The 24,493-nt window shown below is 42.5% G+C and overlaps 1 protein-coding gene across 1 annotated transcript in view; it reads right to left on the reverse strand.

Moving 5' to 3' along the window:
- Window positions 1-1,088: 1,088 nt before the first annotated feature.
- Window positions 1,089-24,493, reverse strand: part of shroom4 (shroom family member 4) — a 99,598-nt gene continuing 76,193 nt past the window's right edge. The window contains exons 4-12 of the mRNA XM_082519507.1: window positions 19,495-22,384; window positions 13,111-13,172; window positions 10,088-10,879; window positions 8,444-9,100; window positions 6,870-6,999; window positions 6,668-6,769; window positions 4,880-5,050; window positions 4,611-4,753; window positions 1,089-4,085 (exon numbers count right to left, since the gene is read on the reverse strand). Of these exons, the coding sequence (XP_082375633.1) occupies window positions 3,923-4,085; window positions 4,611-4,753; window positions 4,880-5,050; window positions 6,668-6,769; window positions 6,870-6,999; window positions 8,444-9,100; window positions 10,088-10,879; window positions 13,111-13,172; window positions 19,495-22,384 (5,110 nt within the window). The 3' untranslated portion in view covers window positions 1,089-3,922. The remainder of the gene's footprint in view (window positions 4,086-4,610; window positions 4,754-4,879; window positions 5,051-6,667; window positions 6,770-6,869; window positions 7,000-8,443; window positions 9,101-10,087; window positions 10,880-13,110; window positions 13,173-19,494; window positions 22,385-24,493) is intronic.

Here is a 24,493-nt window from a genome sequence, read left to right on the forward strand (position 1 = left end):
TTTACTTTTTATTCACTATGAGCATCATCCATTATTCTCCCGCAGTAATTAAGGTTAGGATATGTATTTTTTTTTTATTCCAATCCATTCTTCTTTTGCAGCATTTAAATAACCTTGATCAGATTTGATGGTTTTGTTACAGACTTTCACAAATGTGGGGATTCAATTGTGTTAAAATGTACAAAACAGTGATTTCATGTTTTGTGAAAAGGACTCAGGCACAGAGAGACTGCAGTAGTACAGAGGGCTGGATTTAAATGCAAGTTCATCGGGAAAGTGAAGAAATGGGCAGAATCAGAAAAAGAGCAGAATCTAGATGCATTTCACTGATACGGACCTGAGTGCAGAATCTGTAAAATGACACCCATTTTTATTTTCACTCACTTTCCAGTGAATAGGACAAAAGACCTTAAACCACATGACCTTAGTAGTAGCAAATGCATAAAAATTTGGCTTTTATGAAAGCGCTGAATACAAATACAATTTTTTTCTGTTCAGGAATGCAAGTAATTAACTGCAATTGGACAAAATAATAACAACAACAACAATAATAATAATAATAATAATAATAATAATAATAATGTACTTTAGTTTGTTTGGTCTTTTTTATAAATGGTAATTTTCAGAATTCATTAATAACAATAATTATATTTTAACATTAAGAACATCATTTTAGTTAAATAGCTTGTGTATCTGGTGGATTAACCATTAAACCAATATAAAAAATAATTTTGGGAGTTACCAAAACATTAAACTGGGGCGGTTTTGCTCCTTAAACATACAACTCACGACACTGTACGTTAATATTGTATTTCCTGGCCTCTGCTCCATTCAGCAATTTAGACAGAGCATCAGTATTAATGACACAGAGATCATTTCCCTTCAGGAGAACTCCCCAGATCCCGCAGAGCTGCTGAATGACTCCCCCTCGTCATCAGTCAACCTCCATTTATCCCGAGCCGTATTTCGTCCAACCACATTTGAAGAATGGCCCCACCCCGAGAGGAAAACGCATTTCAGCACCGGACAAGTTGATATAAAGAGAGCTTTTACCCATGAGGGCATAAATCACAGCAGGAGACCCAAAGCTGGTTTAAAATATCATTATTATTATTTATGGTACTTTTTCCTCAGATGAGTGTTTTTGCAGTTATAAAACAGGCCTTTTCAGTAATGCATGTTACAAAAAGAGACAAAAAATGGTTTGTATTAAATCAAAATGACAGATGGAAACATGAACAGAAGAATTATTCTCTTTCTCAGGTCCAATAAGCAACTTTCTGTCCCTCTCCTTTCAAATCAGTACATTTCCAGTCAATTTATAGAGCAGGAATACATTTAATATGTACAAAACATGGGAGTAACACAGTTTTAAGTTTAACTGGACATCTTAAGAAAATGAAATGATAATGGAATAAAATGTAGGTTTGTTCTTTGTTTCAGTTGATCAATAATTAAATGATCAAACAGATTGGACCAAAGCGTTTCAGAGCCGTTTCATTTCCCTTCAGCATCACTTTCCTTAGAAATCTTTGGAATGGGGTTTGCTCTTCTAGTTTTGAATTTGTATTTATTCAGACAGGCAGGTCTGGACTCCTTTCTGAGGTTTAGGCCAGCGGAAAAAGCTTGGAATTGGATTTTGGCAACAAATCCCAAATTACAAGACAGAAGTTGTTTTAAAGTTTAATGGAGGGTTGTAACAATAAACAATTAACTAGAAGTTCTTCTCTCTTTCAGGAAAGCTGAATTCTCTCCATTTTGTCAACAAAAACCACAAAATTCAGTTTTAAAACGGGCTGTATCTGCTCTCTAGATAAAATGTAGATGAGAAAACTGATACTACATATATCAATCTACTTCCAAGAGCGTGTTAGCTTAGCTTATCTTAGCAGAAAGACTTGAAACAAGGGAACACTGCATTTTGTTTGTTTAATGTGTACAAACTGCACTTTAAAGCTCAATATTTAACACATTGTATCTAGGTTGGTTATTTATGGTTTATTTTGTGTTTTTTATGGTTAACCTAAAAGTTATAACAAAACCAAAACAAGCTAAAACAATTACGTTAAGTAGCTAGGTCTTTACACTTTTGTTCCAGTATCAATTGTGATACTTACCTTATGTTTTTATAATAATTGGTGTTTAACATTTACTTTATGACTCAGTGATTAGATTGGTTTTGTTTAATTTGAGCTGAACTTTAAAACAAGGCTAAAATAAACAACTTAAAACAATTAGCCGCTAAATCCTAAATACCAAGATGCTAGCTCCATTAGCATCAAGAGGTAGAGCTTTAAAACACTGCAGTTTTCACACTTTCAATCCTTTGTTTATGGATCAATAAACAAAATACAATGTGTTAATTATTTAATTTTGCTGGCAGAAAGAGTCGGGCTTGTCATCAATGCTAAACTAAGCTAACTGGCTGCTAGATGTAACCTTATATATACTGAAAGGGTTTGACAGGGTTTGAATCTTCTTATCAAAAATAGCCAAAATTTATACAACATTTGGGACTCGAATACAAATTTTAGGGCAAAAATGGTGGACTTAAAAACATTTTTAAAACTTTACAGTTGCTTGAACAAGCTTATTGGACAGAAAGAATGAAAAAGGATACACAAAGTTTAGTTTAACACAAACCAAACACTGGATTCATCCACTGCCAAAATATACAGTAAACTTCAACTCCTTCCGGTCTTCTTTCTCATCTTTTACAACCTATTCCAGTCATTTCAAATATCAAAACCGCTATATACATTATAAACACGCATCTTCTGTACATAACGGTCACTCCGTGGCAGAACAAGTCAGTGAAGTGTCAAACTCCACACAGTAACACATCTTTACAGCCACAGACATTACAGTAAAAAGAATATAAAGTGATATGACAATATGATGCTTAGATAAAACAGTATATGTGTTGCTGAAGGCTGTAGAAATGACATGTTTAGCTGTTAATAATCCTGCAAATGGCATTTCACAATATTGGCTTTAGTGTGGTTAAGTTAAGCACCAAAAAAATCCTTTAATTCTCTGAACCAGGAGATTTAAATACATTAAAAACAACAACAACAAAGTGAGCAGCGTCTTAGTGACACATTCAACAAGCAAAAATGTCTTTGGCAGCGTGGCGCGATACTGGTTAGAGGACAATAAATGTTACAGTACGTGGTTCATAACGTGAAGCAGAGGGTACAACATTTTCTCACGTGTTCGTTCGGTCCACGAGAAGCCGCTCACTATGAATCTTCACCAGCTGTTTCACTCACAGATCGCCCCCCATTTCCAACACTGAGCATGCTCTGTGCTCTCAGATCGCATATCCTGGAGATTAATTGTTGATATGTTTTGGTATATCTTTAGATTTATCCATCCACTGCAGTCTGTAGTTAATGATAATAACAGTCTTTTTTTCCCCCGTCTTTTTTCATTTTGACACCTTGGACTCGTGCCTCTCTCCTGGTCTCTGTTGTTGAGAGACCTCCATTCCTTCTCACCTACTTAGAGCCTTGCAGGGTGCTGATTCAGCTGTTTGTGTTGGACCTGAATTCTCTGCGTACAGGTCTGCTAATCCTTAAAAAAGTAGTTCGAGGTGCTAAATGTGAAGCTACATGAAGACTTCAGAAATCTGTGAGGCAGTCAGTTTTAGACAAGGAGACGATTTCGCTATCTGCAGATGGAGCCAGCCCAGTTATTTCCAAGTTAATCAGCTCCTAGCAATGGTTTCATACTTGGTCTCAAAACAAGTGATGCAGTTTTCCTTCAAAATAAGAGCGGAGGTTCACGATGAAAATTGATCAGGATGGCATCCTTTTCTCAGACAGATGAAATCGTAATCACCAAATCTCCTTTTCTTCATATCCAAGTAAAGTCTACAAAAAAACCCTTCCTTCTTCTCCGCTTTCAAGCTTTGTTGTTCCTAATATTGTCCATATCCCATCGACATGCCCATGCCCATTCCCAGCCCCAGCCCCAGTCCCAGGCTCTCCCTCAGCCCCCTCAGCTGCTCTTCTCCCAGTCGGATCTTGTCCTCCAGCTGCCGCTGCTCCACCAGCAAGGCGGCCTTCATCTTCACAAAGTGGCTGCCGAAGGGAAAAACACAAAAAACCCACAGTGAATATTATTAAGATGTTTGGGGTAGAATGTTGAGCTTTGATACTTTGATTTATGGAGTAAACATGCTTTAGTGTCTGTCACATGCTGCCCTTCAACACAAGAAAATGTATTGAGCTCAGCTTATATTTAGTGAAGCAGTCAGATTCCCATGGTTTGCACGAGCTCAGGTGCATGCTCAGAGACAACCCCACTGAAAACCCAGGTCATAACACACATTATGCACATGACCCAGACTTTTTAGAGATATCTGGCTTCCTGGCTTCCCTTGGCGACCTGGATACGGTCTGGCGTGATACTTTAGACCATCTCCACTGGATTTTCAAAGGTCCAGAGAGAACTCACCAGATGCTGCAGGATCTGTGACACTTTCCAGTCTCTAGATGAACCCATTCCAGAGCTCCTGACTACACTCTTACAAAGAAAAGTGAGCTCTCACCAGAACTCTCCACCGGTGGGTTTGTTTATGTTGCCACACTGGGCATATATCCCACCTGTAGTCTCTGTGCTGCTCTGGAGAGAGGCAGCGGGCCAGCACACGGCTCACAGCCTGCTCTCTGCGGTCTACGTGGTCCTTCAGGTCCTGAGCCTCGGACAGCTGCCTCATGAGCTGACGCTTTTTCTCCAGCAGGGGGAGCTGCAGTGCAGAGAGCGAGGGAGAGGGAGAATAGAGGTATTTTAAAAACAAAGCCCGATGCACTACAAGTCCACTCTGTCTACATCTGCTCTTGTCCTCGTTTCTCTCCACCCTCATCACCCTCACCCTCTCGTGGTGCTCCGTATCAGGGTCCAGTGTGTCCAGCGTGGTCTCCACCCTTAGCAGCCTCCCGGACAGCGACAGCAGCAAGCTCACCACCTTGTCCAGATCGCCGATGAACATGCGGAACTTGTCCACCTCGTTGGGCTTGCACACGGAGACCACCATGCTCTCCACCTGAGAGCAAACAGGAAGAGCAGATTTACTGTAAGTCAGTGACGTGATGGACAGAGCTGATGAAACACAGAGCTGATGCAGTGGATGTGAAACCTTACCCAGCATCAACACGCTTCTTCATTCTGCATCCATAAGATGCTATTAAAAAAATAACTGCCACGAACTTTTCAAATAAACCTGTCTGGTTTTTGTAGCCTCCTATTGGTTAGAAAATCCAACACAATGTGCTAATTTAAGTGAAGAAAAAAACCTAGCAGGCTGAACACTATTAGCTTTAAAGGTCCCCACACTCTTACACTCATATTTGCACTGTTCATTCGTGTTTCTTAAACACTTCCTTAAATGTCTTCTCCTTTAGGGTTTGTCACAGTGGCTCATTTGCCTCCATCAAACCCTATCCTTACCATCCTCCTCTGTCACACCAACCACCTGCACGTCCTCCTTCACTATCCATAAACATTCTCTGTGGCCTTCCTCTTTTCTTAGTATTTAAACTCTACCTCCACTCCCTGCATGCTTACCTATCCACCTGCCTCCGTCTCATTCACACACATGGATTCTGTCTTGCTTCCACTGACTTTTATTCCCCTCCTCTCCAAAGCATACCTCCTCCACTCCAGGATCTCTCCCACCTGTTCACGACTCTCACTACTGATCACAGCGTCGTCTGCAAACATCACAGTCCACAGAGACTCCTGCTTGTCCTCATCAGTCAATAGAAAAAGGGGCTCAGAGCCGATCACTATTATAATCCCAGTCTGTGTGATCGTTGTGTTGGTGTTGTTCCTGGATCATCATAATATGTGTCCAGGATCAACACTGCATCTGACCAATCACACTGTTATGATGTCACAGAAAACAAAAATGCTGATGACGTACACTTAGGAGGAGAGGCTGTCCGGGTCAGGCTCAGGGCGGGGGTTAGGATGCAGTTGTGGTTAAGGATATAGTTTGGTTAACCTTAACCCCTATCACTACAATGTGATTGGTCACTTGCAATGGTGAACCTGGACCAGAATTAGTTTTTTTTTTGTTTTGTTTTTTTATCAGGAACGACACCAACATGAGGATATCAGATCGTGCATATCATCCCACCCCCACCTTGAACCCATCTGTCACTCCTATCGCACACCTCCTCGCTGTCCTCATACATGCACCACCCTCACATACTTCTCTGCCCCTCCTGACTTCCTCATGCAGGACCACAGCTCCTCTCGCTATCATATACTTCTCCATCAACACAAGAAAGCAAACATCACATCTGTAGTACTCTTGAAGCCAGTGAAGGCAAACTGCCGCTCACTGATGAGCACCTCCCTTCTTAACCAAGCTTCAACAGCTCTTTCATCAGCTTCGTCTCTGTGCAGTTACTGCAGCGCTACACATCACACTTCTTCTTAGCACATTAGATCTCTTGTGTTTAACCACACAAGAGCGTTTAACCACTCTTGTGTGTTTAACCACACAAAACCATCTAAAACAAAGCAATAAACAGCTTTGCTTTAAAAAGAAAAAGGTACTTTTCTTTTAATCTGATTGAACAAGAAAAATACAACATGTTAATAAGTGTGTTGTTCTGTGCTGACATAATGACCAGGTGAATGAGTTCGTCCTTACCTCCTCTCCCAGCTGTGCATTGGCTCTGATGTCCTCCTGCAGTCCTCTCTGAGCCTCCCTCAGCACTCCCAGCTTCTTCCGGAGGCTCTCCATCAGCTGTTTCTACACAACAGAGGAAGAACTTAAAGCCCAATAACCAGGAGCGGTCCTCTCCCTTTATCTCCACCACACCCGTTCTTCAAACAGCAGTCGCATGAATTACCTTGTAGGTCAGCTCGTCATCCTTGTCGCGCTCTCTGTTATCTGTGAAGTCCTTCATCTGCGACAGGATCTGAGCCTTGGCCGTTGATGTGCTGTAATAGGACGAACAGCTGGAGCTAGCTCCTGACCGCCTGTGGAGAAGGCACCGGCAGGGGAGTTTATGTTATTCCCACAGTGATAAAAGACAAAAAGAGGTGCAAAACAGACAAAGCTGTAAAAACACGGAGATTACAGGTGCATGTAAAAGAAGTGCAATTAATTACGTGGGTTTAATGAGGCAAGACATTAACGAGCGGCATCTCGGCACAACTCTGCTCCAAAACTGTGAAACATGAAGCCAAATGAGAGGACAGTGAAGTTTGTTTTGTTTTTTCAACACTGTGTAATGCTTAGGGGAGTTCTTTTTCAACATAATGGGTTGAAATATTAAAAATAAATCCATGACTTAGAATTTCACAATTACTTTAACTACGTTTTTTGGTAACTTGACCCGCTTCCATCTATACGGCTTTGTCTGGACTACAGGTAAGCTAAAATAAAAGTTTTCAGTGTTAAGTCAAAGAACTTGTCAGGGTCCAATCCAGGCCTTTGGAAAGGATCGTACGATGTTGAAATTAAAGATAAGAAGGGTACTGTGTCCGTTCACAGAGATAACAACCTGCTCCTAAACACATTCGTAACAAAAGGTGCTGTCTTTAATTATCAGTGGGAAGTATGTGGAGGCGAGTCACAAACGTCCGGTTTCTGGGAGTTTACATCAAGGAGGATCTGATCCCAGAAAGCACAGCAGAGACTTTACTTCCCGAGTGTCCTCAGGAGGAAGAACATCCCTCTGAGACTGTTGGTTTCCTACTTCAACTCTATAGATAGCATTTTAACATACTGCTTCCACGTGGGGTTTCCTTGTTGTGTGGTGGCACAGAAAAAGGTCCAGAGGGTTATCAGTGTTATCAAGGGTTAAAATGATTGGAAACTGTGAGGACCTACACAGTTCAGACAGCCTAATATCATAATCAGATCATCACAGATCTCTCCCAGCCCGGTCACCTCCTGTTTAATCTGTGACCATCAGGTGGGGCAGAGCAATTAAAAGGGCAAACAGACTAAAAAAAATGTTTTTATGTTTTCCCCCTTTTTAAATCTGTTTTTAAATCTTATATAGTTTTATATGTTTTTTAGGACTGTTGGTGAGATTGCATTCAAAATTGCTGTACAGTGACAATAAAGACACTTCATTAAAAAAAGTGAAGACAAAAATGAAAAACAAATGTTTCTTTGTTGATTTTTCAGTTTTAAGATTTAAAAAAATGAACCCGTCTGCACTCTATGTGGTGCTAATTACCCACCATGCACCTGTGCCTGCGACTACGAACCATCTGTAAACCTAACAGAGAAGAACCAAGTCTTTTGGAAAGGTTGTGGGAAACAGAATGAGCTTAGTGATGAGAACAGTTAAGTCTTGTACAAATCAAATGGTCTGTGTAACACACACACACACACACGCACGCGCGCGCACACACACACGCACACACACACACACACACACACACACACACACACTCTCTTCTCTCATACCTATCCAGGCTGTCTGTGCTGTGCTCTACGGGTTGTGCTTCTCTCCAGCTCTCTGTGCCCGACTCGCCCTCACTGCTCTGGGGGAAGAGCTCCTCCAGGCTCAGCCCCTCTCTGCTGCTGCTCTCCCCACCCTCCAGCTCCTCCTCCAGGGAGCTGCTCTCCACCCTTGTCCTGCCTGACGGAGATGCCTCAGAATCCGGGAGCGTGTCGATGTCCGTCTCCAGGACCGTGACAGGGAGGGCGAAGCACGGGAGCTCGCTTGTGATGGGAATGTCCTCTCCCGGAAGCTCCTCCTCCTGGAAGTCATCGATGTCGGTCTCTAGGGGGACGTCCAGGTCAGCCTCCAGGCTGTGCTCCGGGCTCGGGCTGAGGGTCGTCTCTGATTCGGTTCCTGTTTCAAGGATCTTCTGCTGATCTTCCATCTGGAAGCCTCTGTCCACACGAAGTTGCTCGCAGTCGGTTCGACTGGCATATCTACTGGAAGCCTCGATGACACCTCCGTTTTCTAAAATAGGAGGGGTCGCCGTGTCGCTGTGAACCCTGGGGGCTGAAGCTCTCTCCCACTCGGCTCCAGGTCTCACGCTGGGCTGCTGTTTGTAAGGTTTGACTGTAATTTTGTTGTGGTCTGGGCTGCAGCTGACGTCCGTCGCAGATGAACTACAGAGAAACAAGAGAATTAAAATAATCTGACACATCAGTAAACCAAGCACAGGAATTAGGAGTCTATTAAAATCAGTGATGGGAATAACGGCGTTACAGTTGCACGGAAGTAGCTGTCTACGTAAGTAAACTGGGTGCTACAGCTTTAAGCAGCTGCGCGCTCCCGCGTTCAGCTATCACTTTCTGCTCGACAATCACTTTTTGGAACAACACCTGTAGCTCAGGGGACAAACAAGCGCATGAGTGCTGCTGTTTCACTGAGGAAGAATAAAGTAGTCGTGGTAAGCCAATCACATGACCACTTTAAGATGACAAAAGCAACAAGGTGACATATACCAGTTTTTAAATTGTGTTGAGAGGCCACGTAAAACCAGAGTCATGATAAACAATAAATACACAGCGTTTTTTCCTCAATAGTTTCGTCACATTTACAGTAAAAAATGTAAATTTCTACTTGGATTTTATGTTTTTTTGTCTGATTTTAGATCAATGGTGTCAATGCAGTATGTCAACATGAAAACATAACTGTACTTTCACACACGTGAGGTTGTGCTGAAAAGAATGAAACCAAACAAGGCAAAGTAAATAGTTTTTAAAGGTAAAATGTAGAGAGAAAATCAAAAGTAGTCAAAAATGACCAATTATACCCCGGACCCCAGAGGGTTAAAGATGTCTTTAAAGTAACGCAATAGTTACTTTTCGAATCTTGTAACTCAGTTAATTTTTTGAAGAAGTAACTAGTAACTATAATTAATTCCTTTTTCAAAGTAACACTGATTAAAATATTAACAGTGACTGATATTAGCCCATCAAATATTGATCTTTACTGGTTTTCTATGCCTGAGAACAGGAATCGATCATCTTCTTGTTTTGTTATGCAAAAGTTTTTTCTTCTCGTTTTTCTGACTTTTCTAAAACAAATAATTCAACATTTAATAAAAAAACAAAGTTATTTATAAACATCAGCATTTTCTCCAGTCTCACCTGCTCACACTGTTCTCCTTTGCTACTGAAGGAGGATGAGGCGGTGGAGGCGGCAGAGGTGATTCAGCCTCCCTTTCTCTATGGGGCGGAGCCACCGGCCTGAATCCCCTCCTGGAGAACATGGGGCTAGGTGGAGCAACGGTAATGAGGCGTTCCTGAAACTGAGGCTGATTCTGATTGGACGGGGCGATTGTGCGTTCCTGGGTTTGACTGCAGCTGCATCTCGGACACCCGCCCTCCACCACTTCCTGCCTCTCTGGAGGAAGACTGAAGGACCTCTGCCTGGAAGTGTCAGGTGGAGGGATGTAGGTGGACGAGTGGGCTGAATAGTGAGCCCCTGGAGAGTTGAAGGAGGCAGGGATGGAGTGAGGAGCAGCAGAAGCAGATGAGGAGGCGAACAGGGTGTGGTGAGACGCTCGCCGGCGGTGGAACTGCTCCCACTTTGGGGGTGGTGGTCTTGGAGGAGGGGGTGTCTTCTTCCTGTTTTGCCTGGAAACACTTGATGCATCTCCACGTCTCATGTTGCCTTCCTCCACCTCACTCAGGGTCTGGCTGGTTGCCATGGAAATTGAAGGGGACCAGCGCTGGCTGCTGTCGAAGCGGAGGTCGTTTTCGGACATGGCTCGACCTCTGAGATAAAGAGGAGCTGGTGGAGGTGCAAAAGCGTAGCCGTTGTGGTCATCGGTGCTGCTGTCTGTGTGTCTGAGGCCCCATCGAGGCTGCTGGAGGTGCTGCTGGTACTGACCGATGTTCTCTGGAGGTCTGGACTCCCGCCTCCAGCTTGGGTAGTCCCTTTTGTTGTGGAGAAAGTAGAGTGACACGAGAAAGGTTATTTTATAAATAAATAGAGAGTGAGCCAAGCTTATAGATAAAGGAAGAGCTCAGAAACATCGTGACACAAATTCCTTGTAACAGAGCTCAGCTGAGGATGAAAGGCTTAGTCAACACTAGCCTAGCTGTTTCTCACATTCACGCCACGTGAATTTTTGGCCTTTGCCTGTGATTTCTATATTTCTAACTTTGACAAAGCCTGAAATTTACAATTTAAAAACTTCTTCGGTTTCTTTTTGTCTAAATTTGAACAAAAACAGTTCAATTCAAACGCCAAATGACTGCAAAAAACATTTATTATGACAATGTCCAAAGACTGCATGAACTGAGCATCAGAATGATGAAGAAAGGAGATTTAAGTGACTTTGAGTTTGGGATGATTGTTGCTGCTAGACGGGCTGGTCTGAGTATTTCGGGAACAGCTGATTTGTGTGGGATTTTCCCACACAACCATCTCTGTGGTGTACAGAGAATGGTCTAAAAAGAGAAGATGTCCAGTGAGGAAAACAGTGGGTGGGTGAAGAAGAATGGCCAGATTGCTTCAAGCCGATAGGAAGGTAACAGCAACTCAAGTAACCACTCGTTGCATCCAAGGTACGCAGAACATGGGCTACAGCAGCAGTAGACCACACAGAGTGCCTCTGCTGTCAGCTAAGACCAGGAGACTGGGGCTACAATTCACACGACATTTAGATGGCATGCTGAGGTTTTTCTTTGTATCATTGGTTCAGGTGTCGGTGTAACAGTGTGTGGATACACGCTGGTCCCCTTAGTACCAACTGAGCATCATTTAAACCCCACAGAGTATTGTTGCTGACCGTGTCCATCCCTTAATGACCACAGTGTACCATCTTCTGATGGCTGCTTCTAGCAGGACACCAAATCATGTCTCAAAGCTCACATCATCTCAGCTGGTTTCTTGACCATGACAATGAGTTCACCACACTCAAGTGGCCTCCACAGTCACCAGATCTCAGTCTAACACAGCACCTTTGGGATCTGGTGGAACGGGAGATTCTTCTCATGGATGTGGAGCTGACAAATCTGCAGCAACTGTGTGATGCTGTCATACCAACATGGATCCAAATCTCTGAGGAATGTTTCCAGCACCTAGTTCAATCTACACTATGATCAATTAAAGTAGCTGCAAAGGCGAAAGCTGTCCAACACTGTAATAGCAAGGTGTACTTAATAAAGTGTCTAGTGAACGTATATGTATGATTTGACACCAAGATCATGAAAATGGTCAATCTTGTTGACTACACCCTAAGTAATGATGTTTTCCTTTATCAAAGAAGCAAAAATAAAATGAAGTGCTTGCCAGTTATCGACTGCACTTATACAGACTGAAATCGTGAGCCTTGTGCTTGCTTTTATGCATGCTGGCAGGAGGTTCTTACAGTTGCACGTCACAAAACACATGCATCTTTGATCCTCTATTTAAAACTGAAATACAGGAGTTGCTGCTGAGAGAAAACGTGCTTCAAACCTTCAAACTGAACAGAAAAGGTGGTTTAGAGCAGGTTGGGTTGAAAATTTTGTTTTGAATTGGTTCCAAATGCCACGTTTTTCACTAATTCTTCTGATGACATTGTGCTCTATTTGTAAAGTGTGTATACTGTTAAAGTTTTGAAAATGCTTTTGGAAACAGTTTGTTTGCCCCCCAAAATTGAGTCTTCCTGTTAAAATAAACTGCTAAATAAAAACAATCAAAGTTCAAGTAACAAAAGACAAGATGGACATTTCCAGAGGGAGTATTCCTGAAAAAAAGCAAAAACACAGAGACAGTGAAAGCGGTTCAATTACAGTAAATGTTTCCTTTGTGCATACCATGCTCACTGAGCTGTTTCGGTCTCAGGTCAAATCCGAGCAGAGGCCCTTTAACGAGCACTATGCGTCCTAAATGCCCCTCCCGCTAACATACATCCAACCACATATCATTATGGTCACATTTGGAGCACGCGTGATTACTCCACACACTTAGAGCTCATTACAGGCAAATCACAGCATGACTGAGTGGGATTTCCGCCCGCCAGTGCACAATGGCCCGACCGCACCTAAACGCCTCCGGAGAACCACACAGGGGATGGAGCGAGTGAAAAGAAAGGCCGTGAGCAAATACGTGAAGATAACCAGGTCAGAAAGAAGAAGGGGAAAAAAAAAAGGTGCGGGAGAAGAAGGAAGCGGCTCACCTCTCGGTCAGGCTGTACTTCCTGTTGAGCTTGCTTGTTTCCTGCTGCCTGGCAGGATAAGTCTGTGGAGAGATTTAATGGCGGTTAATAACACCAAAGGAATGAAGGAAGGCTTCAATTTGGAGCTGAGTGATGTTCAGCACACGTCCCAGCTGAAGGGAAATTGGTGTGTTACTCCACCCTGCAGTGGTGACGGGGTTTAGAGAGGTGGAGGTAACTTGTGCTGAGTGTGAAGTATTTCTAAGTCTAAAACCAAACTTGATGAACTACAATGAGTCAACTTTTTATTGTTATATAGCTTCAAATGCACTTTTGTTTTTAATATATTCTCCATCTCTACCATATTTAAGTTGTCTTCTAAAAACGCATTTGTCTGACTTTTAATAATTATATTAACATTTGTTGTGTATTTTTGTGTGATTTAATTGTAAATCTCTTCATCTGTACATTTTCCACTCCGAGTTGTTTGTTGTCTTCCTATTTATAACTTTTCTTTCTTCATCATATCACATGTGCTCGAGTGAGGACTGTTTAGTAAGGCTGCGTTTTGTAATGGAAGGGAAGGCAGCGGGACCTTCATAACACTGAAAACACAGGGTTTACCCTGAAGTCAGTTTGCTGTGAATCATCCTTTGATCACTCCCCCTGGCTGTCTTCTTTGTGGACAGCATTTTTGATGGACTGTTCCTGCTCTCTGCTTGGATTGCGTGCCTCGTTGTCGTTCTGTGTTTGAGTTCTGCTCTTTTTTGCTTTGCATTTGGGTCCTTTTCTCCCTGCACGTAACAGTTTCCTGGGATGCAGTTAAAGAGATTGCTAACCTCATCTTCGCTTTATTGCAGGATGTTTCTGTTTGTAGTACATGCAGCTTTTGTAGATTTGTTTGTTCACTTAAGATTTTATTTAGATAGGATGGATCGCTCCTTTCATCTCCTGCACTGTTGTCTATTTTACAGTCAGAGCCACTATTGCATGTCAGTAAAATAAACATATTTTGCTTCCAAGGAGCTGGACTTATTTTTAAATTGGTCTTGAGCAATCACTCTCCAGGCCTTCTTCAGTTGATCCATCTACTGTTCACTGAAGCCTCATCGGAAATGTCTCAGTGGACCTTCTTAAACAAAACAGGGAGAAACTGAAAACTGAAAATCAGTGGAAACAGGTCTGATGGAGTGATGAATCCATTTTTTTACATTTTTGGTTCAAATCACTGACAATATGTATGGAGGAAGTCAGGAGATGGGTCTACGGCCATCTGTAAAACATGGTAGAGGCTCTGTCATGGTTGGGAGCTGCATTTCAGCTGGTGGTGTTGGAGATCTTGTCAAAATTGATGGAATAATGAAGACAGAAAATCCCATCAGATTTTGATTCACTATGCAATATCATCTGTAAAGTGTCGGACTGGCAACAACTTCATTATTTTTTACCATGATAATGACCCCAAACACACTGTCAGTGTAGTAAAAGCATACCTGGACAGAAAAACCCAGAAGTGACACACTATCAGTCAGGGATTGGCCTCCCCAGAGACCAAAGCTCAATATACTTGAAGCAGTGTAGGATCATCTCAAGGCAGCCAACATCCAAAGAAGAGCTTTGAGTGTCCTTCAAGAAGCCTGAAGAACTATTCCTGAAGACTACGTAAAGAAGTTAGCTGCCTAAGACAGTTCAGGCTGTGAACTCAAGTGTCAGATGGAATAATATGAAGACATATGAAGGGGTGGCTTAAGACTTTTACACAATTTTCCAGAAGCTTCCAAAATTGTTGTGACTACACAAGGGAAACAGTGAGCGAACTCATTGCACTCTCATCACACACACACACACACACACACACACACACACACACACACACACACACACAGCTGTGGAGGAATATTTTCTGACTGTCTGTGATGCAAATCAGAACATTCAGATGGTTTTTCTGTTGGCACAGCTGGAAGTGAATTTTACATATTTGGCCGTCACTTGATGTCAGCAGAGCATAAAACCAAAAGATAACAACTAATAACAAGCTCTATTTCACAAGCACTTGGATGGCTCTTTGACTTATTATTAAAAGGGACTTAGCACTATTTATGACACGTTTTGGCCATAACTGTTATACAAGAGAAACATTTTTATACAGGAAGTCTGAAACTGCAGAATAATGCTTAAGCTGTGAAATAAATGTTGTGGAGTAGACCCCATGCCCTCCCTCTGGACACAGAACAACTGATGGCTGCTGTCATTTAACCAGGTTGTTTACATTCGTTATTCTGTAGCTCTGCCACTGTGGTGGATGTAAAAACGTTTTTGTCCATCTGTCATCGACTCCCACCCAGTCTGCTTCCTGGTGATGCTGTTCGGTTCGTTATCATTCTTTACGTGGCTACCGTGCAGATCTCTCGAAGCTCACGACTCTACTGCTGCCTCAGCCTCGCCCTGTTCCCACCTCGCAGACATCCCTCAGTGGATGCTATGGCTGGTCTTAGTCCAATTTCCTCATCACCTCGTGTATAAAATCATGCCAAAGCTAAAAACAGACTGATAGAAGAATATTAAGCTGGAAACTAGAGATGGCACGATACCACTTTTTTATGTCCGATACCGATATCATAAATTTGGATATCTGCCGATACCGATATGAATCCGATATAGTGTTTTTTAATCAACAAAACAGTTTTTTTAAATATCTTGGTGCATTTTGTATAAGTTCATACTCAAGTTTAAAACAACAACTACACTAAAGCTATTCTGTTATACCTGTATGCAAAAAATCAGCAATACTGATCAATCTAATAAACTTAAACCTACACCATCCTCCCTATTCTGGTATTTTAAAGAGTACTTAGCGTAAATATTAAGCAACCTAACTAATAGGGTTCCAACTCCCAGCAACAACAAAAATAAATAAATAAAAAATAGGGAACCACCCCTCACGCTCCACCTCATGATGCTTAATCGACGTAATCAACCTTAATTTGATGCAGTGTGAAAAAAAATGCACAGAAATCAATTATTTTTCAAGAAATATTAAATAGATTCAACATCTTTCTTCAACAAAATTGCAGACTGCACAGATGGTACCTTCCCAAAGGAAAAAGTACTATAGCTTACTAGGGTATATATTAGACTTAATAGTCACTATATACAGTAATTGACTTCTATTCCTTTTACATCAAATTAAAACTTTGGGTGTCAGATAATTACTTATTAAAAGCTCGACATTTTAAATGAGAATAAGAAAGAAAAGTATGTCTTTGTGCCCCCTTTTCCCAGTTAATGCCCTATCGGCCCCCCTGGCTAAACTTTGCTAGATCCGCCCCTGCACAGTTACCAGCGTCAGCTACGTAGAAAAAGATCCTGGTGTAGAAAGTAATATTAAATAAATTCTAACAACAGCTTATCAAGCTTAAACGTGCTGCTGTTGTTCAGCCGCTGGTTTCCTCTTTCTGGTGCAAAGTGGACCAAAAACAAACAAGAGAGACGGACTCGCGACAGAAAAGCTGATCAGCTGATCATTAAGCAGTTTCATGATTGAAGTAGCAGCAGGAGAGCGAGAGGCAGTCGCTTGTTAAGCTTAACGCAGGAATGCTTTACAAACATTCAGAGATGGACTTACACACTTGCTTTACTTCTCTCGGGGATAACTTTGTCGGAGATGAAATGCCGGGTTGCTAGCGAAGCTCCACATGCTATCCAGACCACCGACAGGTCCCGCATGCCACAGCCGCTCTATCACGTGATGCATACTGCTCCGACGTGCTAACGTTCTGAGGTGAGTTACGGCGTGTTGCAAGTTTTGTGAGGTGCTTTCGTGATATTTAATGGATCGGGTTACATTTTTTATTTTTCTCCGATATCCGATCCAGTAATTTAGGTCAGTATCGGACCGATACCGATACGTAATATCGGATCGGTCCATCTCTACTGGAAACACGGCTGGATTGACAGCTTCATCTAAAAATAATTTCGTAACCAAGTCAAGTCTTCCAACTGATCGTAATCCGCTGCCAGCTCAGTGATTAACATGAATTTGTTTCATTTTGAGTATAAATAATAACTGATGGCCTTTGGGGAAGGATATATTGCTTCAAAGAGTACATTGTGTGTTTTTGTAATGACGTGGGAGGTAAAATTAGAAGGAAAAAAAAGGAATCTGATTTTGTAAAACATCAATTGAATTTAAAGGCGCAGCCGGCCTCCTTTCACTCAGTGACAGACCACAAATAATAAAAGTGGCTGCAAAGATTTTGGTTTCCGTCCTGTATCCAAAACACACAAACATGACCACACAGACACACACACACACACCTTAATGACAGCATAAACCTCACTTCTCAATACAAAAGGGAACTGTGTGAAATGAGTGAATTTTAAGGCTGACCGTCACACCGACACCTGGATATTAGGGTTTCCCCTTATCACCCATCCAGCACATCTGTTACCACTAAAAAACAATGGACCTTGTCAGCAGCAGAGTTAAACACACGGGGTTATCGCTGTGGCATCTAACCGGCAACCTTTGACTTGAGAAGAATGCCGACACGGAGGAGGCCGAGGTTCACGGCTCCCCGGAGGCCTTGGTGTGGCGTACCCTCACAGAAGTGTCCTGAACCAAACATATGCTGAACTCAAAATACATTTAGTCCAAAACAAATGTCAGTGTGGATTGCTTGGTGTCGAATGATGAGGGCACGAATGTGCAGGAGTTCACAGAAGAAGCAAAAGTTCAGAAGAGGGTCTGTGCCCCCCTAAGTCGGATCAATTTGTGGTAAAGATGTAACCCTACGCCGCTATTATCGCTGACACAAGTGTCCCGCCGCTGCTCGTTCTCTCGCTCTCTAAGTTCTGCTGCAACAATCCGCTGAATGAGAATTTCAGACTGTGACCGCATGCAGGATAAGAGGCTCGGCTTCAAACCCACTGTTCAACCGCGGAGCACTTGGACCGAGCGGCCGCTTAGCTCCAACATCCAAGCGAGGCCACTCGATCCCTTTGTGGTGCTGGTTGAAAGGAGCGAGATAGTTTTCGGTCTCCGGTGGTCATCTCAGCTTGGTCCAGCAGAAAAGTTTACTTTTCACTCTCTAAAGAGGTACTAAGTTTCAATGCTGCTGGAACACTGGCTGTGATTCAACTTAGGCAGGCTGCCTCTCAGGATCATCGCCTCAATATGATAACGCAACATTAACACAGAAATGAGTTCATTGGTAATTATGGCGAACAATGGTTTAGCTTGAGCGCCACTTGTGAATGCATAAAAAGGTGTTTTACACAAAAAAGAAAAATAAATTGGCATTCAACCCAACAAAAAAATCATAAAGTCTGACTGACTGAGATAAGTATTTTTAACCATTATTTTAAAGCGAGGTTTAACTTACTCAAGCATAAAATAACAGTTTTGCTTAGTTCAAACGTTAACTAAGGTGCTTTTTTAAGGCCTTAAAAAGCCCTACAAACAAAATCAGCGCTGTAGACTAACCTTTTGCCACGGTTAGGTGCACATGTCATGTGACGGGCAGGAATCTCAAGGTCAAGGTCAGAGGTCAAGTTTTCTGAAAATCATGTGAATGTGGTAATCCCATAAGGAAATTACCCTAGAATCCGGAAAATAATAACATAGGTGTAATTATAAAAAATCTCAGACGAGTTTAAATTTCAGTGACCTTGACCTTGAGGTCAGAGGTCAAGTTTTTTAAAAAATCTTTGAAGGAGTTTCACTGGCTGCTGCCAGTACTTTTACACATATAAAACCAACACAAAAGAGTTAGTAGAGCAATCAAAAAAGTATTACATATTATTATTGTGCAAAGAAATAAAAAAAAAACAACTTCCTGGCTATTCATGAATATTATTGTTATTATTATTGTTGTTATTTTTTATTTTTTTATTTTATTTCCAACTGCTCTTAAATGTTTCACCTGTGATTTTCCTATAGGAAAATTAGATGTTTTATACCTTATTATTACTATTATTATATTACATTATTATATTTTAAACTGTAATCCCACAGAGATCCTTTAACAGAGGCCAAGAATTAAAATATGGAGGTAGAAACTTTGCTGGGGTTTCTTCCTGTTAAAAGGGAGTTTTTCCTTGCCGCTGTAGCCAAGTGCTTGCTCATGGAGGTAATTTAATTGGGGTTTCTTTCTAATATTTTGGAGTCTTCACCTTACAACATAAAGCAACCATTAGTAGTAGGGTTACTGCAGGTGAGGCAGAGGCAAAATATGAAGTGAACAAGTCAATGAGGGTTGTTTCGTTTTTAAAAGGGGACAGTAAACGAATTCTACTTTGCTGATGCTATTGTATAGTCGTATCTGGGGTATTACCATGTTTCCTGCTCACTTAGTTGGGGCAAGGTAAAAAAAATGGAGTAGACCCTTGGAGCATCCCTCTTACCTCTGCAGATGTGTAACTCTGTGCTGAGAATCCCGGGGGCAGAGCTTGTCGGTTCTCTGGTCGCTGGGAAGGGGTGCTGACTGGATAAAAAGCTGATCGTGGGACGTGACTCTGGGTTTGGCTGTGGGAGAATATCTGAGGTTTGGGCTGGAAGTTGTGGAAGTTCTCCTTGTGTTGTTGGAAGTCTTGAGTTTTTACTGTGAAGCCACAGCTACGATAAAACTCCTGATGAGAGGTGAGCTGACAGTCTTCTTCCCTTTCCTTCTCTCTTTCTCTCTCAAGCTCTTTCTCTCTTTGATTTTGGAGTCGCTCTCGTTCTCTCACTCTCTCCATTTCTTTTTCCCTTTCCAGCTCGAGCTCCCTTTCCCTTTCCCACTGTCGGACCCGCTCCTCTCGCTCTCTCTCCCGCTCCATCTCCCTCATCCTTGCCCTCTCCATTTCCAGTTCCCTCTCTTGTCTTTCCTTTTCCTGCTGCTTCTCCCTTTCTCTTAGCCTCTCCTCTCGCTCCCTCAACCTCTCCTCCCTTTCCCTCGCTTGTTCCCTCTCCTTTTCTTTCCGCCTCTCCCTGCTGTTACTCACAGACTGCCTCCTGGCCTCCACAGTGTTTGAAAGCAGGGAGCTTTCCTGTGGTCCCCCCTGATAGGAATATCTCCTTTGGTTTGGAGGCTCTCCCCCTCTGGTGCTCCGGATAGACCCCAGGGCATTTGAAACAGACACGCCCTTGCTCGTTTGCTCAAAAAACTTCATTCTATCTGCAAACGGAAGGATATCAGAATCCTCGGTTCGAGAACCTGAAGACGAGCGGCCGTATGTTGATGTAGATGATGAGGTGAAAGCACAAACTCCATGACGAGACCCTGTTACTCCTAAAACGCTCTCATTGGAAACTCTGCACTGTCTGTCTTGATCAGGTTCTGGTTGGAGTTTGTGCTCAGGTGTCCAACGCCAACGGCGGGCCTTGCCAGCGGGAGCTGGTTCCTCCACAACTCGGATGCCAACACCAAAACTCGGGGCGCCTGGGTCCAGAATTTGGACAGATCTGGATAAACTATTGTTCTGAGGGTAGGTTAGGGATGGAGACTGAGTCTTTAAGACATCACGGTCTGATTCACTTGAGGTGTTTGATGGTATGACTGGTTCTGAGGTCTGGGAATCTTGGGGAAGAGAAGGAATGGCAAATGTAGCCTTGGCACCGTCTTCCTGGGCTGGCTGTTCTGCATCTCCCTCCTCATTGACATCTGGATCCTCCTCCTGGACAGTTTCTCTACTACACAGTAACCCTCCTGGACCTCGACTGCGCTGAAGCTGGGCCTTTTTCCTCTGAATCTCATTGCGCAGGTTGGTGGCAAATCTCTCGCTTCGCCGGCGGTTCCTTCGATGGTTCCTGGAAGAGTTGGACTTTTTTGCACTTGCCTCACCTTCTACAACTTCTTGTTTTTTTTCTTCACCTTTTCCTCTGTCCACTGCTCTTTGCTCATCCAGTAAGGTATCCATACTTGCAGCAGCACTAAGAGGCTCAAAGTCCCGCTCAAGCATCTGCTCAGAGCTCAGTCTTTCCTGTGCTGATGATCCTGTGCTCTCCCCTGGCATGCTCACAGAGCGACCCCATGGCACGTGATGCTGATCCGGTGTGAGAGAACCGCCATTCACATTCAGCCTCTCTCTTGAATCTTTGTCATCTCCATCTCCTTCGAAGAACACAGATCCTGGGGTTGAGCATCGGCTACCTCCCCATTTGTTTGACGTGGCATGAAGGTGGTTTTGAGAAGCTTCTTGGTGTTCACTCATTGGCTGAAGTGATGAAGGGGACCACTGGCTGCTGCAGGGAGACAAAGAGGGCTCAGAAGGGTTTGATAGACTGCATGGTTCCACAGAAGGGCTGTCACTGTTAAACTGCAGCAATTGAAGTTGTGTAGCAAGGAGCTTCTCGGGAGCGCTGTGCCTGTGTAGCACAGTAGAGCAGTGCTTGGTCTGAGTGTGGGAGATGCAGGACTGCTCTTGAACCTCGGTGGAGGCTTCTGCAGGCAAGGTGTCAGAATCAGAGTGGAGGTTGGGATTTAAGGAAGTTGTCAGTGGTTCAGAGAGCTTTTCTGAGGTGCTCTCTGAGTTGTAGTCTTTATGAGCACTAGTGTCACATTTTATAAATCTAATATTTTCCGTCTGGATACAGTGCGTATCCAAAGTATCCTTCTCGAAATTCCCACTTTGACCTCCTCCTGGTGCAGGGAAGCCATTATGCATTCCTGATTCAAGATTAAGTGAGAGCTTATTTTCTTCATAATAAGAAGAAACACCAGAACTTTCAATAGGAGCAGAAGCACAACGTGGGTTGGTGGAATTGGGATGACTCCGGGTTGCCCTAAAACTATCTTTTCTGGTTGGAGGCTGAGGAGGGTTCCTTTTTCTTTCCATTCCTGTTTCTCCATTTCTTAGAATCTCAAAGCCTCCACCCCTCCGTTCCTGCTCATAGCAGCAGGACGAGGGTCTCTCTTTTACCTCGATGGGCCTTGGTCTCGGCCTAGTCAGTGATCTGGACTTTTGTGTGATCAGCGGTGCCTCATCTTTGCCCTCACTAGGTGACTCGCAAAGGGTTGAGGTGTCTCTAACAGGGTAGCCTTGACAAGACAAGAGGTTATCCATTGAGTTGGCTTCACCGGGTCTGAGAGGGACTGTCGTGTAGTCAGATGTGTTTGAGCTGGCGGAGAAGGAGCTGTAGGCAGAGTCTCTCTTATTGTTGAAGAGGGTGGGATCGACTGGTGAATTATGGGAGTCTGAGTATGGCTGCGTGGTGGGTGTAGGTGTGTCCAAGCTCTCCATGGAGCCCAGGGAGCTGCTTCGGTCAGTGGAGGAGTAAGGTCTGGACAGCTGACTCCACTGTATGGACAAATCACTGCAGAGAGATGGAGATGCAGAAGGTCAAACGAAATGTTTCAAAAACAGACACTGGGTGGTGCTTTGGGTTATTTTGCAGACTAAATAAGCAAACAAATGCCAACTTGATCTTTGGACAACACATCAAAAACTATCCAGATTTCTTCCAGAAGGTATTTTTTTTTAAAAACAAGGACTTTTCTGTATTCATTTTGAAAAATATCTCTATTCACCAGTTTAAGGTGCTGTCAAGATTATGGCAAAATAACAAGTAAAAATATAACCCTAACCATAAAGCAGTAACACTGCACACAGTCTGATAAAGACAAAAAGAGAAACGCACTCAATGGCCAATTAAAATGCAGCTTTGTTTTAGTTTTAAAAGCAAAATTAACCCTGCGTGTGTAGTCAATATGATCAGTGGTGTATGCAATGGGCCCAGATGTTGCCATTGCTGCTGATTAGATACATGCCACCTCTTCCGCAGTGCCTGCAGAAATGTACACAAAACACGTGCGCCAAAATATTGATGTACGTGTGGGTGGGGTTATAGGGTTAGGGGTGGGGTTAAATCTAGGGCTTGGGGTCATTACCACTAAAGACTTCAGAGGTAGTTTTATTGGTATTATTGAGTTTTGGGGAACTGTTCAACTATTCTTTGATTAGCATAGTTAAACAGCATTATGGATTTAGGGTTAAGCTACTTGCCATTATTAATTATCGAACAATTCACATCCAACACGTAATTGGCGACTCATCTAAAGATTAGGTTGGGATTAACATTCACTCCTGTTTTAGGAATTTTTACTAGATTAAAAACTTTACCCTTTGGGTTTTCCAACACACAAAAATGACCTCATTTACTCTAACCCTGGATGGGTTGACCCTACCAGCTTCATTTAAAGTAGTTTAAAGGTTTTTGCTGGGGAGCTGGACTGTAACAACTGCAGGGAAAGGCGGAGGAAAGTCAATACAGTATCAAAATCAAAGTAAATTTTAATGTTCTCTAAGCAACTTCATGTGGTTTCCAGAACATTATGATGTTACTTCTTGACTGACAAGACAGTTAATGCCTTTAAAAGCTACATATACTAAGTCATCTTTAATTTTCATACTGCAAGTTTCGATTACCCCGCCCTTCACATCCCATCCATACAACATTTCCACTGAACAGCTGGTGGATCTGTTTTCTATCAGTGGTGAGCTGAAGATCCACGGCAGCCCCATGCGTTTTAAAGCCCCTCGGAGGAAGCCTCTTTAGGCAGAGAGGGATTTCCTCCTCATCAACTCACGCTGCCTACAGTCAAAATGTCTAAGTCATTCCGTGATTCCTCTTATCCTTTTTCATCTTCCTCCTTCATTCCTTTCTTCCAATTTTTGTCCTACCCTGTCCCAACTTCTTTACATCAAATGCACAATATTTACCCCCCCCCCCCCACACACACATACATATATATATACATATATATATATATATATATACATATATATATATATATATATACATATATATATATATATATATATATATATATATACATATATATATATATATATATATATATATATATATATATATATATATATATATATAGAGCTTTTAAAAAACATTTTACTTTCTAATAACTATATATATAGCCAAAAAAGAGAAGCGTCTGTACAATATAATCTATCCTAGCACATTTGATTTAGATAAGAAAAAAAATACTCCCCCAGCTGAATCAAGAGAGAAAAAAAGGCAGATGAGAAACAGATGAGGTATCCCTTCTAGGGCAGACAGACATGCAATAAATGTCATATGTACTGTATATCAAATGTTGCTCAATGGACTCAACTACCCGCCACTCAACCGCAATGTTGGGTTTGAATTTGACCTGTGACCCATGTTACACATCATCCTCTCGAGCTCTTTGGCCCCCCTTGTAGTTTCGACTGTTTATTAGGCCAAAAAATGAGGAAAAAAGAACAAAAGAATTCCCAACCATCTCAACTTCGTGGAGAAAACCACACGAGACAGAATAACAGGGAGCAAAAGGAGAGCTTAGGCAGCAAAGATAGAAAAATACACTTCGTACATATTGTCTTATCAAGCGGGCTTTGAGGGCACCCAGTGTTCATGCGCTTGGTT

Source organism: Aulonocara stuartgranti (genome assembly GCF_965226115.1).
Source record: "Aulonocara stuartgranti genome assembly, chromosome: 3".
NCBI lineage: Eukaryota > Metazoa > Chordata > Actinopteri > Cichliformes > Cichlidae > Aulonocara > Aulonocara stuartgranti.